Raw genomic sequence first — 17,327 nt, 5'->3', positions numbered from 1 at the left:
TTGATGGTGTAGCTCAGGCTACTCATGAATGTTTAATGTGGGCTGAATCTAGATATGGTAATAAGGAGGTATGTAGGTTAGGTTAGTTGTGGACTTCAACTCCCACGGGTTAGAGAGGCAGTTTGCTTGCAGATTGTTGACTGATGTGGTGCGTTACTTTGTGTTATACAGTGGTTGCATAGGTGTTATACAGTGTTTTGCCATTGGAAAAGACTTAAACTTTAGTTCAACATGAGGTGTATATACTAGGCCGGAGAATGGAGTGTAAATGTGGATAAAAAGCCACCTTCAGTTACTCCAAACTAGTGGTTCTACAGATGACGAAACTCATGGTTCGGATCATATTTTTTTGGGGCGGGGGGTTTACTGTCCGTTTATTACTTAAATCACTTGGATAGCTATCCGATCATGAAAAGACCAGGTGTAAATGCCCTCCGAAATGCATTCGAGACAGATATAAATCTGATCGCTCAGACCACTTCAGGAGGTGGTCTGGGGCACATTCCAGTCGAAACTGAACAAGTCTAAATGCATCTGGTTGTTGAAACCACATATGTAAATTTTACACCTCACAAAAATGCTAAAAAATAAACGTGCGAGAGCGTGTTGTAAGATATATGACATGTTATAGCCAGATATGACGGCGCTACTGCAGTAACACGCATCGCCGCAGATGAGAGTATCTCTTCAGCAGGTCAACACGCAAACTGCCGCATATGAACACAATGAGTCACATACGCTTAACACAGAATCGTCTTCATTAAAAGTATTGAGACTAAATGATCTTACCAGTGCTGTTACCACACTCTCTCCTATTGCGGTCTTTGATTTAGCTGATGATCAATAAAATGCAGCTCATATTTGTTGCTTTCGGTGACGTCAACTATTAAATCTGCATATAGTGCCGTAATTGAGATCAGATTTATATCCGTTTTGCGGAGACACATTTATTTGGCCAAGTGTAAATGGAATTGTTTTGATAAATCAGATAGCTATCTGATCAGTAAAATCGCATGAAGTTACCAGGTGTAAACGGACCCTTTAAGTACTTCTATACTAATAAAGTTCAAACATTATTGAAAGGCAAGTGAACAAGATCAAATACACTAATTACAAGCATAGATAAATACAATATAATAAAGTTACAATAATAAATTTACAAATAAAGTGACTAACTATAGGTCTAACTGTAGTGTATTCAGGTACAGAAATGTAATAATTAGGTCTAAATGTAAAACAACACTGTAGTGTTCATTGTATAAATTAAACATAGATTAATCTTTGTTAAAGCTGTGTTTTGTTGTTTGATTAACATTAATGACTTAGACAGCAGCATGTATTTATAGGCTGCTGTCACTTTAAGGCCGAATGCATGGATCCAATATAATGATACACATCCGATTTCTTAATGTTTACGCTCACTTAAAGGGAACCCCTGGTGTTAAGACTTGTATGGCTTAATATAACGTAAATGATGTCTCTTACTGAAATATGTGGCAGAAAACCCATGAAAGATTTACGTTATTTAAAAAATTCATAATATATTTGGACAATGGGCGGCACCATTTTGTTTGCGTTCTATGTCGATGATGTCAAATGGTTGCACTCTGTCAGCTTCTTACATTCTCTATGGATATTTTTACCGCAACACAACTCGGAATATAATATACGATGCCACATTGTGCAGCTTTTGGTTGTAATTTTCAGTCGATGAGCCACAAGAGAAGCGATTTAAGTCTTCACTGCTTTACTAGTGATAAGAGGAGGAAAAGAATGGGAAGTTGTGCAGAATGTGGACAAAGAAAATTTCCTAAAGAACCGCGTCTTTGGGCCTCTTTACACTTGGTCACTTCATGCGTTTTCCCTGATCGGATAGCTATCCGATCGTGAAAACACCAGGTCTAAATGCCCCCCGAAACGCACTCGAGACGGATATAAATCCGATCACTCAAACCACTTCAGGAGGCGGTCTGGGACACATTCCAGTCAAAACTGAACAGGTCTAAATGCATCTGGTTGTTGAAACCACATATGTAAATTTAACTCCTCCCAAAAATAAATGTGTGAGAGCGTGTTATAGGCTAAATAACATGTTATAGCCAGATATGACAGCGCTACTGCAGCACACATCACCGCAGATGAGCAGCTGATTTTCTATTCAGCAAGACAACGCGCAAACTGCCGCAAATCAAACTGAAAGTAAGTCGCAGGTGCTCACAACACAATCATCTTCATTAAAAGTAATGACACTAAATGATCTTACCAGTGCTGTTGTCGTGTTCTCTCCGATTGCGGTCTTGATTTTGAAATTAGCTGATGATCAATAAAATGCAGCTCATATTTGTTGCTTTCGGTGACGTGACTTTGGTGCAACGGTAATCTAGTATAGGCTACAGGTCTTAATTTACGCAGGGTTTCTTTTAAAACATGATCAGCCTTTTCAATTTGAGCCAGAGTGCAAAATTAGTGAGGATGAAAACATCGAAGCTGTGCAATGTGTCTGTGGCTATTCAAACTACTGTTTATACGATCACAGATATCTCGTGCATCACGGTGCATGTGAGCTTTGAGGCAATCTGTCTCAATCGAGATGTGTTATAGGCTTACCTTCGTCAGTCTCCACGACGGGCGCGGCATTTGGTTAAAGCATACACTTATATCCATCGGCAACTTTAAGCTCTTTTAGCTGTGGTCTACTAAAAACCTCAAAGTCATCAGGGCTAAAGTGAAGAGAACAAAGACACGGATCTTTAGGAAGTTTTATTCGTCCACATTCTGCACAACTTCTCATTCTTTCCTCCTCTTATCGCTAGTAAAGCAGTAAAGACTTACATCGCTTCTCTTGTGTCTCATCGACTGAAAATTACAACCAAAAGCTGCACAATGTGGCATCGTATATTATATTCCGAGTTGTGTTGCGGTAAAAATAGCCTTAGAGTAATGCAAGTAGCTGACAGAGTGCAACCATTTGACGTCATTGACATAGAATGCAAACAAAATGATGCCGCCCATTGTCCAAATCGGTCCAAATGTGTAATGGGTTTTTTAAATAACGTAAATCTTTCATTGGTTTTCTAATACATATTTCAGTAAGAGACATCATTTACGTTATATTAAGCCATACAAGTCTTAACACCAGGGGTTCCCTTTAAGACTAGGGATACACATTATTCGATTTTTGCCGATATCCGATAGCCGATGCCAATACCGATATACATAATTTTTTTCCCCTTTGTTTGTAAACAACACCAAGTCTCTTCTGTGCAAGAATTATAAATAATTTATTTTTTATTTCAGTTAGTATTAATATAAACTTTTTTTTTTTTTCATTCCGGTTTCAGAGTTTTGAGGTCTCCTTACCAAAAGATTACTTGTTAGGGCTAAATAAATGTTAATTTAATTAACATTTAATTAATTTTAATTAATTTAATTAAGTTATTTTTATAATAAGAGTACATTTAAAAGCTGTGATAATAACAATAAATAATTTTTTTTTTTTTTTTTTTTTTTTTTTGAGACCGATGCAGTTGTAACCTAAACATTTTATTTTTGGATTTAACATTTGTAGATGATCTACATCAATGGAGTCATCAACACATGAAGTGCGGGTTGCATGACTTCAGCTGATGCTGTCATTAGGTTCAGAAAAAAAAAAATCTACAATTATTTTAGAGCTCCTTGGATTCAAGTTATTTTCATCATCCATTTGATAAAATTATATTACAGATTAATAAACTGTATATATAAAATTATTTAATTTACAAGTGTCATGCTTGTGATTTATGACATCAATTACTGCTTTATTTATTCAGAAACAGAATTAACTTCAAGTTATTTGTGTATTCTACTTTTTTTCTCTTTTTTTCTTACTCTCAATTGTTCCTGTAAATATTCACATGAAGCTCAGTATTACATTACAGTCAGTTGCTTCCCATTGAGGTGTGATGCAGTTAGCGGACTTAAATTTGTATTGTTTGGTAGATACTTCCTAACAATATTGTAAATCAGTTATGACATATAGTGCAGGTATAAATAAATAAGTTTTAGTATGTATATAAAAGTATAAACAAAACTTGAAGGCATTGAGGAATACCCGTTGATCTAGTGAAATAGCAGATATAACTTAACAGGTGCACTTTCTTGACAATGAAGTCAGCTGTTTTAAAGTAAACATTGGAGTTGTTAGTGTTATTTTTGAGGCCATTTATGTTAGTGTACTTCTAAAGTTGGCGTTCACTTTCAGAAGATGCACGCATTGATGGTGTATCCAAATGCTTCTGCAATAAAATGCTCTCCAGAATGAGTATTGCCTCTGACTAGCAGGATTGTTTTTTCTTATTTGTTGCATTATTTTGTTTCTTCGATTGTGTTTGCCATGAGGAGGCACTGGAGTCTGACCTTCTGTGACCAGAAGTGGTGTAATTGCATAGAATGATATAATGTGGCCATTTTGATTCTGAACATTGTGTTTTTTCCCAGGCCCAGCAGACAGCCAGCAAGCGTCCGAGCAACAGCACTCCACCTCCCACTCAGCTCAACAAAATTAAGTACTCAGGTGGGCCACAGATTGTAAAGAAGGAGCGTCGACAGAGTTCATCACGATTCAACCTCAGCAAGAACCGGGAACTGCAGAAGCTTCCCGCCCTCAAAGGTAGAAACAACTCCAAACAGACCATAGCCGAACAGCCGTCGTTCTTCTTTCTTTATTGAAGATTTCTTTGGAAATTATCAAATGATCTGTTGTTGTGTACATATCACAGTGAATGGTGCACCATTCACTGTGATAACTGTTGGAGGGCAGCCTCGCATGACCCCTGAATTATTTTTTAGCCTGATACTGTGCCAGATGGAGCTGTTTTTTAAGTGTGACTTGGATTGTTTATTGCAGATTTATTCCTGCAAATTTGGTAATACAATTAGAATCTTTCACTGTTAATGATTATTGTTTCTCATCTTTGGTACTTCTTTCTTAATCTTTCTGTCTTTTGTTCTCCTGTTTGCATTATTCTGTCGTAGTCTCAGTCAGGGAGAGTCCTTCCTGTCTGGCCACGCAGGGAGTTTAAGCACATGACAGCTCGTAGACGGTAATTGGATCAGCAGTGCAAGTGTCTGCACTAAGTAGGACAGTGAAACCTTGCCACAGCTCACAATTTAGAGAGTTACACTCTAATCTTCAATCTAATTAAGCTTGTTACTTGCAGTTCGTTTCTTAGAATCTGATGTGGATTATTCTTTGAAAGCGAGTGGTTTAATTTATTCAGCACTGTGTCATCAGCTAATGTGACGTTTTCATTATATTAGGTCCTGTTTACACCTGAACTTGTCTATCTATCTCGGTTGGTCATCTGATCACAAGTGGTCAGCCGAGAGAGAGCCATTTGAAATGCTTCTTATGACCACTTGTGATCAAATTTCAATGAGGGGAGAGTCTCTGATTTTGTGACTGCATACATCATTTAATGCGTCATTGTGTTACTGCATGTTGGTAGTCCCAAAAAGTTGACCGGTAAATGCTTACAAATGTAGCTGAAAACTTCTGTTGTGATTGAATGACAGGCAGGGCTTGATGCTGACTTTTTTTCACAATGAGCACATGTGCTCCTAAGTCGAAAAATGCAACTTTTATAACTTTAGGGGCACAATGAAAATGTGTCAAATAATGTGTTTTTCCATAATAAAGGGTTGCAAGGAGACAGAACGATTTATATATTTATATATTTATAGATTTCAGTACAATAAACATTCAGATTTTAGTTTTTCTAAGAAAATGTTTATTTGTTTATTTATCCATGTCTTTTTAGATAACTGGTATCAATCTCAGACAAAATAATTTGCCAGGTCTATGGAAACCCTACTTAGAGGTTGTTCCACATTATTAAGCAAGTCACAGTTCTCATGCAATGTGGGGAGGAAGAAAGATCTTTCTGAAGATGAAAAGCATGAAATGGTCCAGTGTTGTGCAAAAGGCATGAAAACAACTAATATTGTGTGAAAACTGAATGCAGATTATCGAATTATCATAAGATTTGTGAGTGATTTAGAGCACAGCAGAACTCAGTCAGATAAAGGGTTATTAATGAAAGTTCCTGTCAAAAATTAATTGTATTAAAAGGGCAGCTATAAAAAAGCCAGTGTTGAGCAGCAAACAGGTATTTGAAGCTTCTGGAGTCTCAAGAAGCTCTCCATGCAGGCTGGCAATTGTGCGTAAAGATGCATTTTAGCCACCACTAACCAAACCTTCATAATTTTCATAATTTCATAATTCTTATCACCATTTTTAATATCATTTAAAAAATGAATGCTAGCTTAAAAAAACTCTAAAGCTTACTGAAGACAAGTAAACAGTGATAAAGAGCAAAGAAAACAAACTACAATAGAACAAAGACACAAATGAAAAACTTCAAGCACTAGAAATACTACATAAAATGTATAAAGTAATCAAATGTATAAAAACAATGCATAGTCTTTACTGTGTAAATTAAATATACATGTATTCTTATTAAAGTTACAAAAGCAAGCAGTGAGAGATTTTCTCTCTCTTTTTTTTTTTTTTTTTTTTTTTTTTTTTTTGTTGTTTGATTAACGTTAATAATGACAGCAGGTAAATTTGGATGCTGTCCCTTTAAGACTGACTGCACCGATCCATTATACTCAAGCCTTGTCTTTCTCAACTGCACCTTTACTTAAGACATAAATGGCTCTGTTTACTTGCAAATACATGGTCACTTTGACACACAGGTATGTGTATTTAACTGTTCAAGCCCAATTATGTGGCAAAAAACACTCAGTTCAGTCCTCACGCGCTCTATGAGCATCGGCTTCATGACGCGCGTCTCTCAGAGAACACTGAGAAACAGTCTCTCAGAGAGCATGCACATATGCTGAAATTAGTTGTTTTCTGCTTCTAATTTTGCTTCAGCGGTTTAAAACAACTTGTTTTTAAACCGCAGTGCTTAAAAGTGCATGCCGTGACGGCGCAGCACAGCAATGTCACGTGAGCCTAACCGCGATACAGACGATAGTCCAAAATGTCTACCAAATTTCTACTGGTTAATTGTGTCTACCGGTATATCGCCCACCCCTAATATATTTGTAAACACGCCACAGCACACCTGAGTGTTGTTGCTGACCATGTCTGTCCTTTTATGACCAGAGTGTACTCAACTTCAGATGGCTACTTCCAGCTGGATAACACTCCATGTCACAAAGCTCAAATCATCTCAAACTGGTTTCTTGAACATGACAGTAAATGAGTTCACTAGAGATAAAATGGTATGAAAATGATCAGTATTATCACGGTTTTGTCAAAATGATTTAAAAATGTTCAAAAAGAACTGATACACATACTGGAAACATTTCAACAAGTTTTATATTTGAAAATCAACATTTGAAAATTGGGATGTGGTGGAACACGAGATTCGCATCATGGATGTGCAGCCGACAAATCTGCAGCAACTGCGTGATGCTATCATGTTAATATGGACCAAAATCTCTGAAGAATGTTTCCAGCGCCTTGTTGTATCTATGCCACGAAGAATTAAGACAGTTCTGAATGCGAAAAGGGGGTCCAACCCACTACTAGCAAGGTGTACATAATAAAGTAGCCGGAAAATAGGGAGAGAAAATATGCACTCTTACAACCATCTACAATATATATAACAATATAAACACCACAAAGAACAGTAGACCATAAGCAATCTATTGCTGCATATATGTGTATATACAGGTGCTGGTCATATAATTAGAATATCATCAAAAAGTTGATTTATTTCACTAATTCCATTCAAAAAGTGAAACTTGTATATTATATTCATTCATTACACACAGACTGATATATTTCAAATGTTTATTTCTTTTAATTTTGATGATTATAACTGACAACTAAGGGAAATCCCAAATTCAGTATCTCAGAAAATTAGAATATTGTGAAAAGGTTCAACTTTGAAGACACCTGGTGCCACACTCTAATCAGCTAATTAACTCAAAACACCTGCAAAGGCCTTTAAATGGTCTCTCAGTCTAGTTCTGTAGGATACACAATCATGGGGAAGACTGCTGACTTGACAGTTGTCCAAAAGACGACCATTGACACCTTGCACAAGGAGGGCAAGACACAAAAGGTCATTGCAAAAGAGGCTGGCTGTTCACAGAGCTCTGTGTCCAAGCACATTAATAGAGAGGCGAAGGGAAGGAAAAGATGTGGTAGAAAAAAGTGTACAAGCAATAAGGATAACCGCACCCTGGAGAGGATTGTGAAACAAAACCCATTCAAAAATGTGGGGGAGATTCACAAAGAGTGGACTGCAGCTGGAGTCAGTGCTTCAAGAACCACTACGCACAGACGTATGCAAGACATGGGTTTCAGCTGTCGTGTCAAGTCACTCTTGAACAACAGACAGCGTCAGAAGCGTCTCGCCTGGGCTAAAGACAAAAAGGACTGGACTGCTGCTGAGTGGTCCAAAGTTATGTTCTCTGATGAAAGTAAATTTTGCATTTCCTTTGGAAATCAAGGTCCCAGAGTCTGGAGGAAGAGAGGAGAGGCACACAATCCACATTGCTTGAGGTCCAGTGTAAAGTTTCCACGGTCAGTGATGGTTTGGGGTGCCTTGTCATCTGCTGGTGTTGGTCCACTGTATTTTCTGAGGTCCAAGGTCAACGTAGCCGTATACCAGGAAGTTTTAGAGCACTTCATGCTTCCTGCTGCTGACCAACTTTATGGAGATGCAGATTTCATTTTCCAACAGGACTTGGCACCTGCACACAGTGCCAAAGCTACCAGTACCTGGTTTAAGGACCATGGTATCCCTGTTCTTAATTGGCCAGCAAACTCACCTGACCTTAACCCCATAGAAAATCTATGGGGTATTGTGAAGAGGAAGATGCGATATGCCAGACCCAACAATGCAGAAGAGCTGAAGGCCACTATCAGAGCAACCTGGGCTCTAATAACACCTGAGCAGTGCCACAGACTGATCGACTCCATGCCACGCCGCATTGCTGCAGTAATTCAGGCAAAAGGAGCCCCAACTAAGTATTGAGTGCTGTACATGCTCATACTTTTCATGTTCATACTTTTCAGTTGGCCAAGATTTCTAAAAATACTTTCTTTGTATTGGTCATTAGTAATATTCTAATTTTCTGAGATACTGAATTTGGGATTTTCCTTAGTTGTCAGTTATAATCATCAAAATTAAAAGAAATAAACATTTGAAATATATCAGTCTGTGTGTAATGAATGAATATAATATACAAGTTTCACTTTTTGAATGGAATTAGTGAAATAAATCAACTTTTTGATGATATTCTAATTATATGACCAGCACCTGTATAATATATATAAAATATTTTCCCCTAGTGTTTAGGGGTGTGCACAAATAGTCGAATATTCGAATATTCGATCTGTAATTAATATTCGAAAAATAAAAATACTATTCGAATTTTACTATGTTGCTTTGCTGGCCGCAAATGCAGTGAATCCATGATAAATCCTAAGCACTAAAACTCACAGTTATAACTAAATGCACCAGGTGGCGCTGTGGAGCGTGTTTAATAAGTTTATTTTATTTGATCGTCACTTAATATTGCCGTCTGCCTCGCGAAGTTTGGAATTACTTAGATGAAAATGATCTTACAAAATGGAATTACTTTTGATCAAATGAATTAATGAAACCGAGTTATCATAATATCACCACCTTATTGAGAAAGCACATGAAATCAAAACACCAGTTGAATGAGGAAAGACAGCTGTCCATCACAGCATTCACGACAGGTAAGCGCAGCTGTACCCCAAGTGAGCCGAGAAGATACCTTATCTGATAGCAAAATGATTTTGAGACATGTGCTAAGTTTGTCGAGGGAGACATATTTATGAACAGAAAACACAGAGTGCTGCTGTTAGAAACTTAGCTTAGCATACTGTTATGTATTATCGTTATCTTTGTGTTTCTGCAACGTCTGTCAGCGCAGCTCGTTTTTTCACCCGAGCATGTGGATATTGTTTTTCTCAACATGAACATGTGAAACAATATGAAAACGATAACCACATACTGACTCGAGTGTATTATGTACGTTTTGTACGATAATTGGCGCAGTCTGCTTTATTAGTGTTTTTCCTGTTTGCGCTTCTTGAGCTTAAATGCTTTTGTTCTTTATATTTTTTTTTGTTTGCACATATTGTTTAATACTGAAAGAAAAGCTTAAGATATAACATGAGCTTGTTGTGTATATTGCCTAATCGTAAGCTTGCTCAGAAATGGTTACAAAATCTTGATGAATTTAAAAAAAAAATAACGTCCTTCCCATTTAACGTCATTTAAATAAACGAATATTCGAATAATTCGAACAATATTTTGGAAAAATGCCCATCCCTACTAGTGATACTTCCGCTCATTTGCAGGGTCCACTTTATCGGACACAGACATTGGATTTGGCACAGGTTTTATGCCTGATAAGCAATCTTTTGGCATAAATGCACGATATTCATTGATTGTGAACTGCTCTAAAACCGCAAGCTTGTAGAATGTGCAACAGCTCCAAAGTGAACACTAATATTTATTTATTGAAATCATAGCCCTCTTGAAGTTTAATAATCACATTAGGCTGTATCCTGTTCTTCCATCCTCAAATTTAAGACCTCTGAAAATGATAATTAAGATGTATACAATATAAGATATTCAAGACTTTTTAAGACCTTACATTTAATAAATTATTCGTACACATGCTCCTAAATACATTTTACAGTTTACACACATCTATTTTTAGTTGCAAATGTGAGTGAAACGCTGTTGAGGTAATTTAGGTAATTCTTCGCTCTTGTCTGGGACACATCAAGATACTTTAGCATTTGATGTGATGAATACAATGTGATGTGTTCACATGAAGGTGATGCATTTTCAGTCCTTTAAAAGCAGTTTTTCTACAGACCAAGTATAGAATGAGCCATCTGTGATGCACATCAGTGGTTTTGAGCTGTTGTGGCAGAAGTCGAAGACCCTAGAGCTGAACAAGTCATTTTCCACACATGATAAGCACATTCAGAAAAATTGTGTGACCTCTCGACCTGCACCTAAACTCTGCTCTTGCCTAACTGGAATACCCTGACGAAGGCAGTTAACTGTTGTCAGTGCCTGTGATTTCATAACTGGAAGAATGATTCTCTGTTTTAAGAAGAATTGCTCTTTACTGCTACTATTGTTACTATAATGTAAAACACCAGTTTGGTTTGAAATGTTTTCCCTCGTGGTAAAAGTAATTACTGCAGTGATTGTTGCAATGTGTTTCAGTCTTGGAGTTGTGCATCCACACGCTACAGCACTGGTCTCGCTGAACCACACTGTATCTTAAAATACTCTGAGTTGCATAATGCGTCATGAGCATTCTTGTGGAGCCTTGACCAATACACGTATTCACCTTTCTATGCAGGGTGCCAAACACATGTTTACATCAGAACAGTGTCTCTGTGTGTTTGTTTCTGGCCCAGGCAACACTGCTTCTAGTAGTCTGGCACTGTCTCTGGATGTCCACATGGCAAACAAACAGAGGAAGCATGGAGATCTCCCTTTTCCTGTCTTTGTGTGAGAACTAAGCCAGACTAGCTCAGTGTTTGTCTAGGAATTCCATTAAAGCAAGTGATTTTACTTCAGTATCTGCCATGATGCCAGTTTGGATGGCAAAAATGTGTGTTCCAGATTATAGTATTGACTATACCCGAAATACCGGTTCTGTTAACATTACTAGTGTTTTAAATGGGCATGTAGGCAGAAGTAATATTCATTATGAATGAGAATGAAATACTTAATGATTAGAAATACATCAGTGGACTAAAAGGAAGAGGAAGAGACCGAATGCAGACGACACCATGCATACTTGCATAATTGATTTGTGCATGTATTGTGGCAGTGTGCGCAAATAGATCATTTCTTGGTTAGCTCTGCTCTCTGTTTTTCAACATAAGTGGATTACGTAAGTTTCGAGATGGCATATTTGAACAGGCTTTCGAATGAGTATATTTTCACAGTTTTGTGAAGAACATTGTGTATCACGCGGTGGTTGCCTGCAGCAGCATGATCTCAGTATACCATACAGATGTCCTGGTAGTAGAAAGACTGCTCATTGTGTGGGGCTTACAGGACTGTCACTGAACCATCATTCTGACTGCTGAAGATTTTAAAGTTACGATAACTTATGAAACGCACAGTATTTATCAAATGCTTATTGCAGTTTTGGTGTGCATTGATCAAACTGCATTTCAACTCCTTTATTTCAGCTGCATACCTTTTTAAATATAAGTTGTTGTTTTTTTTAATTTAATTATAATTGCATTAGGTTAATATTTAATATCTAGTTATGGCATATTTGAGACCAAACTTTTTTTAAATAGTTTTTGCTTGAGATGCACTGATGCTAAATTTCTCTGCCGATACAGATAGCCGATTATTCAGAATGATATCGGCTGATACCGATAGTTTGATTTGTCTTAAGGAAAAAACATCTCTTCCAAATAATGCTACAAACTATACAGGGAACCCTCTTATTTGGTACATTACTATAAAATTAGAGGTTACAAATAACAACAGAGGTATTATATTCAGCTGCTGTTCATTTTCAGATATAATAATTGCACTCAAATAAAAACTGAAATGTTTGTATAAAACTTATATTACATAAGGTAGTTTTCATAAGCATTTGTCTTCATGGCAAATCTATTCAAACATATAATTAACAGTAAATAAGTTCCTCTAGTGTGTTTTTTTTTTTTTTTTTTTTTTTTAATTATTATTATTATTATAGCTAACTAAGGAACTGTGAACACTGGAAAACATTCCTGAGGTAAATGTGACATGTGACATATTGTTCACATCACAAGCTGTTTTATTGACGTCTTTTCATGGTTGAAACACAGATTAAGTGATTACATGAGACATGATACATTCCGGTAAGTTGTACTGTATCTTTCAACATATCTTTTGATGTTCAAGCAAATTTTTTCGAGATATAACTATGTGGAAGGAAAAACTGCTGCTTGAACTGATCTGTCACATCACATTTAAGAGCGTCATTTATTGTTTGAATTTGGTTTCTTATCAGAAGTAACAAAGCACAATGCTCTTTGGGATTATTGGATGGGTTGTGCTACAAATAATGTTTGATGTAGCACAAAAAACCCCCCCAAAAAAACCGCAGACCTGGCAACCCTGGCTTTAACTACGGGTGATTTATTGGGTCAAAAAAAGCCTGCCTCAACGTCGCTATTTTTTAATAACCGCGTTATTGTCGTGTTAACTAAATTCAACATGAGAGATTTTCTTCACGCACCGTATGAGTTGCTAGTTTTTGCATTTAGTAAAATGTGGATTAATAGTATTTAAAGCAATAAGCCACATGAGGCGTATTTTACAGTGACTCCTATCAGCGGTCAAGGTTTTTTTCTTCTTTTTTTTTTTTTTGCTTTTTCGCTTATTTTTCTTTTGCTTAAAGCTGCAGTCTGGAAGTTTTGCCTTTGTCGCCATCTCTGTTTGAAACCTGCAATTGCAGTTATATGCAAAATTATTATCGTTACGTGCATTATGTATCGGCACAACTCCATGCGGATGAATCTAATGTTTGGTGTCAGTCACCACATCGGTGCGGATACTGTACTTCAGAATCACAGATTCTACGTCTTGGAAGTATGACCAAAATAAGAATTTTCACTGAAAAATGTCATCTGAACAAGTAAGTAACATGTCTGCCACTTTTATTCTGACCAACTGAGGAAAAAAGCATTAGGCCTACAATAAATCACGCTGACAATGGTGATTAAATCTAACGATCACTAGCTTGGATCATGCCAAACCCTGCAAATTATTATTACTGTTATACTCAAATTGTTAATGTTAACAACATCAGCATTGCGTAACTGTGTATTTAGTGTGTATTAGCGTTACCTGTAGATTTCAATTTATGTAGCCACTCCGCAGTCCGACGTCTTTTGCTTTTGACTTTCAAAGGTTGAACCACTGTAGTCACATGGACTATTTTAACGATGTTTTTACTACCTTTCTGGGCCTTGAAAGTGATAATTACATTGCTGTCTATGGAGGAGTCAGACAGTTCTCGAATTTCATCAAAAATATTTTAATTTGTGTCCTGAAGATGAACGAAGGTCTTACGGGTTTGAAATGACATGAGGGTGAGTAATTAATAACAGAAATTTCATTTTTGGGTGAACTAACCCTTTAATGCTTGGTAAATTCACTGTAACAGACAGCCTCGTGTGGCATGTTGCCTTTATAAAATGATGGCAGGTTGGCTTCAATTTTACAGTGGTTTCAAATGTAGCGCATCCAATTAGAGTCAAATTTTTCGTGCACTCAAATGGTGTACTATTCAAATAAAATGTATAATATAAAAATATTGTAATAAAAATCCATTTTGGTCTGGCTGTGGTCTAGTGTGACTGAAAGAAACTGAGATAAAGATGTCCTGCTCTAGGGTCAGTGATTTGCCTGTGGAGGTTAATTTTCAGTCTTATGACTGTCTGTCTGTGCTGTGCAGCTGAAGGGCAAGGTAACCACATCATGATGTGATGAGATTTCCACTGAGGTGGTATGGTACACGTATGGTGGACATTTTTATTTTTAGTTACAATTAAGAATATGGGACTGCTGATATAAACTTCTTGTATTTTATATGTATAATAAGCAGAATAATTGCAACAAAAAGAAGGATTTAAGGTTAGAATATTGTGGTGTCAGAATGCCGATCTGTCAGTCCAAAGATGCAACTCATAGCAAAGCAGTATGGCAACAGCGTCTCAGATAGTCTAACGGCAGATAAAATAAACAGTAAATAAATTACTTTTGAGGTGATTCCTTTCAAAAGGGCGCATCAGATATGCTAAACGTGGAAGCTCGAACATGTGTGTGTGTGTGTGTGTGTGTGTGTGTGTGTGTGTGTGTTTGTGACTCGCTAGAACAGACCTTATTATTTCTCGGGCGGCACACACACATTTGAGCTGCTTCTTTTCCTTTTAATGATGGTTGGCAAACCTTACCACCACCTACTGCACAACACCTACATGACAGCTGACGTAAAATAAAAGATTAGGATAGCCGATACCGATCAATGAGAAAAAATGCTTAATCAGCCCCTATCCTTGAGATCGGCTAGGAACATCCCTAAGCTTAATCCTTATTAAAGTTACAAAAGTTATTCAGTCAAGAGCATTGAGTGAATAATTTATTTATTTATTTATTTATTTATTTATTTTTCCCTTCTCTTTGTACTTTGATTTAAAAACACATACAGCAGCAGGTATATTAGGCTGCTGTCACTTTAAGATCTAATGTACTGATCCAATACAGGCATTTTGAGAGAATTTTGTGCAAGACGACGTGAAGGAGCATTCGTGCGCTGAGACCTGGCTTTCGAATGTGCACACAAAGCTTCTCACACAGCACATGAATACCGAATTGAGCCGTACCATATTCTCTTTCGCATCTTCTTGCGCTAGAATGTTTCAATTGGCAAGGCTTAAAAACATCTCTAATTGATAAACTTTCATGATAATACAGCACTAGCCCGATTGGGACAGTGACCGTTCCGTCAGCTGTCCAGAGCGTCTTTCATGCTCGCCCCAGGTCATTGGGCAGTCCTTATTGTCGAACCCTGCAGTATCATGTGAAATGGGAGCTTTACCCCCTGACCTTATGCCTTGACTAAAGACCGTTCAGTCAGTCCTGTTTGGTTTGCCGGCACATGCAGGTCATTGAGCTGTAATTTGGATAATTAGCCTGGGTTATGTTTAGCTCAAGATCCACTATGAAAACAGTCTTGTATGACCCTAAACACTGAACGCAGCCCAGTATCTTGTTGGAGTGTCTCTTCTGTGTAGTGGTTACTGTAGGTGCAGCTATAGAGCATGTCAAGAGGTCAAATGTTAGCATTAATAGCTTCTCTTTAGGTTTTGTGAGAGCGTACGATCATCACAGCACACAAATAGTGACCATGGATCATTTTAAAAGACTATTTTAATCAGCTTACCCTAAGAACAATGTGCAACTGCTCCTCCCTCTTTCTTGTTATCTGTCTAGGGGCCCCGAGGTTATTGCATGTCTTCAAAAGCGCTGGGTGTTTTCTATGAATTGGCCCACAATAGTCACATTATAATCTTGCTATGGAGATGCCTCTGGAGATGTTTGTTGTTATTTTTGAATATTATTTGTTGTTTGTACTTATTGACCTAGATCATCTTTTTAATGTTGGCTAAAGACATGTAGATTTCTTGTGCCGTCACAGTAATGTGTATGTTAACATTACTGTTTTGGCCGTGTGATGAGGTCTCACTTCTGTGAGTTTATATTACAAAAAAACAAAAAAAAACAAATGACACAATATGAAGACTGTGAATTGCTAAAAAAAAATTATTTAATCACACAGGTTTCTGTGATTTAATTGTGATTAAGCAAACCTAAAATTGAATATCCAAATTAATGTGGAAACAACATAAAGACAGTATTTTATGTGTTGTGTTGAGCAGAACTAAATGTAGGACACTGTAGGTGTCTTGTGGTATCACATTAGTCTATTTTAACATAGCTGTTTTGGTCATGTGCTGAGGTCTCATTTATAAGTGCTGGCCACTGGTTATTATACGTTTTAGAAGAAAAAATAAAAACTCCCAGATTACATAAATGCCTGTTTGTTTCCTTTCTTTTTAAAATACAGTTCCTGTAATTTTATTATTTATCTTTTTCTAAGTACTGGATGGAATTTATTATTATTTCTGGGCTAAAAATAAGTAATTATAGCCATTCAACACAACAGTATAATTGAAAGCCAGGCATAAACAGCTAATAATCATATTGTTTTTATTTGTCATTTATTTACAATTACAGAATATTAAAAAATATTATAACAACTTTTAATAAAAAAAAAAAAACCTTTCTATTTTAATTTGTAATAAATGTCATTCAGCTGTGCTTTTTATATAGTTCATATTAGTGCTTCAGTCGTTCCGCCTCAGACCTGTATCGCCCAATAATCACATGATTCAATGCTGATTCAATTATGAGACGATCTCACGAACCGATCACAATTTGATGAGGTAAAACCGACTCGCATATAAACAGTATACAGATGAGGCTTTTTTGCCACGTTCTGCTTTGTAACTTCGCAAAACATTAGTAGACCATAATAAATCTTGCAGCTTTATTTAGAGCAATTTGATTTAAATGAGCCCACACACAACATAACATGATGCGATAGAATGAGCCGTAGAATAGGAGCGCACAGCTGAAACAGTGCTGAAAGATCCTTAAAAACTAAACCAAGCTTGACCTGTCATA

General features: G+C 36.9%; 1 protein-coding gene across 2 annotated transcripts in view; it reads left to right on the top strand.

Annotated features, from left to right (window-relative positions):
* Positions 1 to 17,327, top strand: part of ppp2r5d (protein phosphatase 2, regulatory subunit B', delta) — a 47,285-nt gene that overhangs the window by 3,588 nt on the left and 26,370 nt on the right. For both annotated transcript variants that reach the window (XM_051915985.1, XM_051915986.1), the window contains exon 3: positions 4,480 to 4,651. In XM_051915985.1, the coding sequence (XP_051771945.1) occupies positions 4,480 to 4,651 (172 nt within the window). The remainder of the gene's footprint in view (positions 1 to 4,479; positions 4,652 to 17,327) is intronic.

This window comes from Ctenopharyngodon idella, chromosome 13 (genome assembly GCF_019924925.1).
Source record: "Ctenopharyngodon idella isolate HZGC_01 chromosome 13, HZGC01, whole genome shotgun sequence".
In the NCBI taxonomy this organism is placed as follows: domain Eukaryota; kingdom Metazoa; phylum Chordata; class Actinopteri; order Cypriniformes; family Xenocyprididae; genus Ctenopharyngodon; species Ctenopharyngodon idella.
Note: the sequence above shows the minus strand (reverse complement) of the source record. Positions and strands in the feature narration are given on the sequence as shown.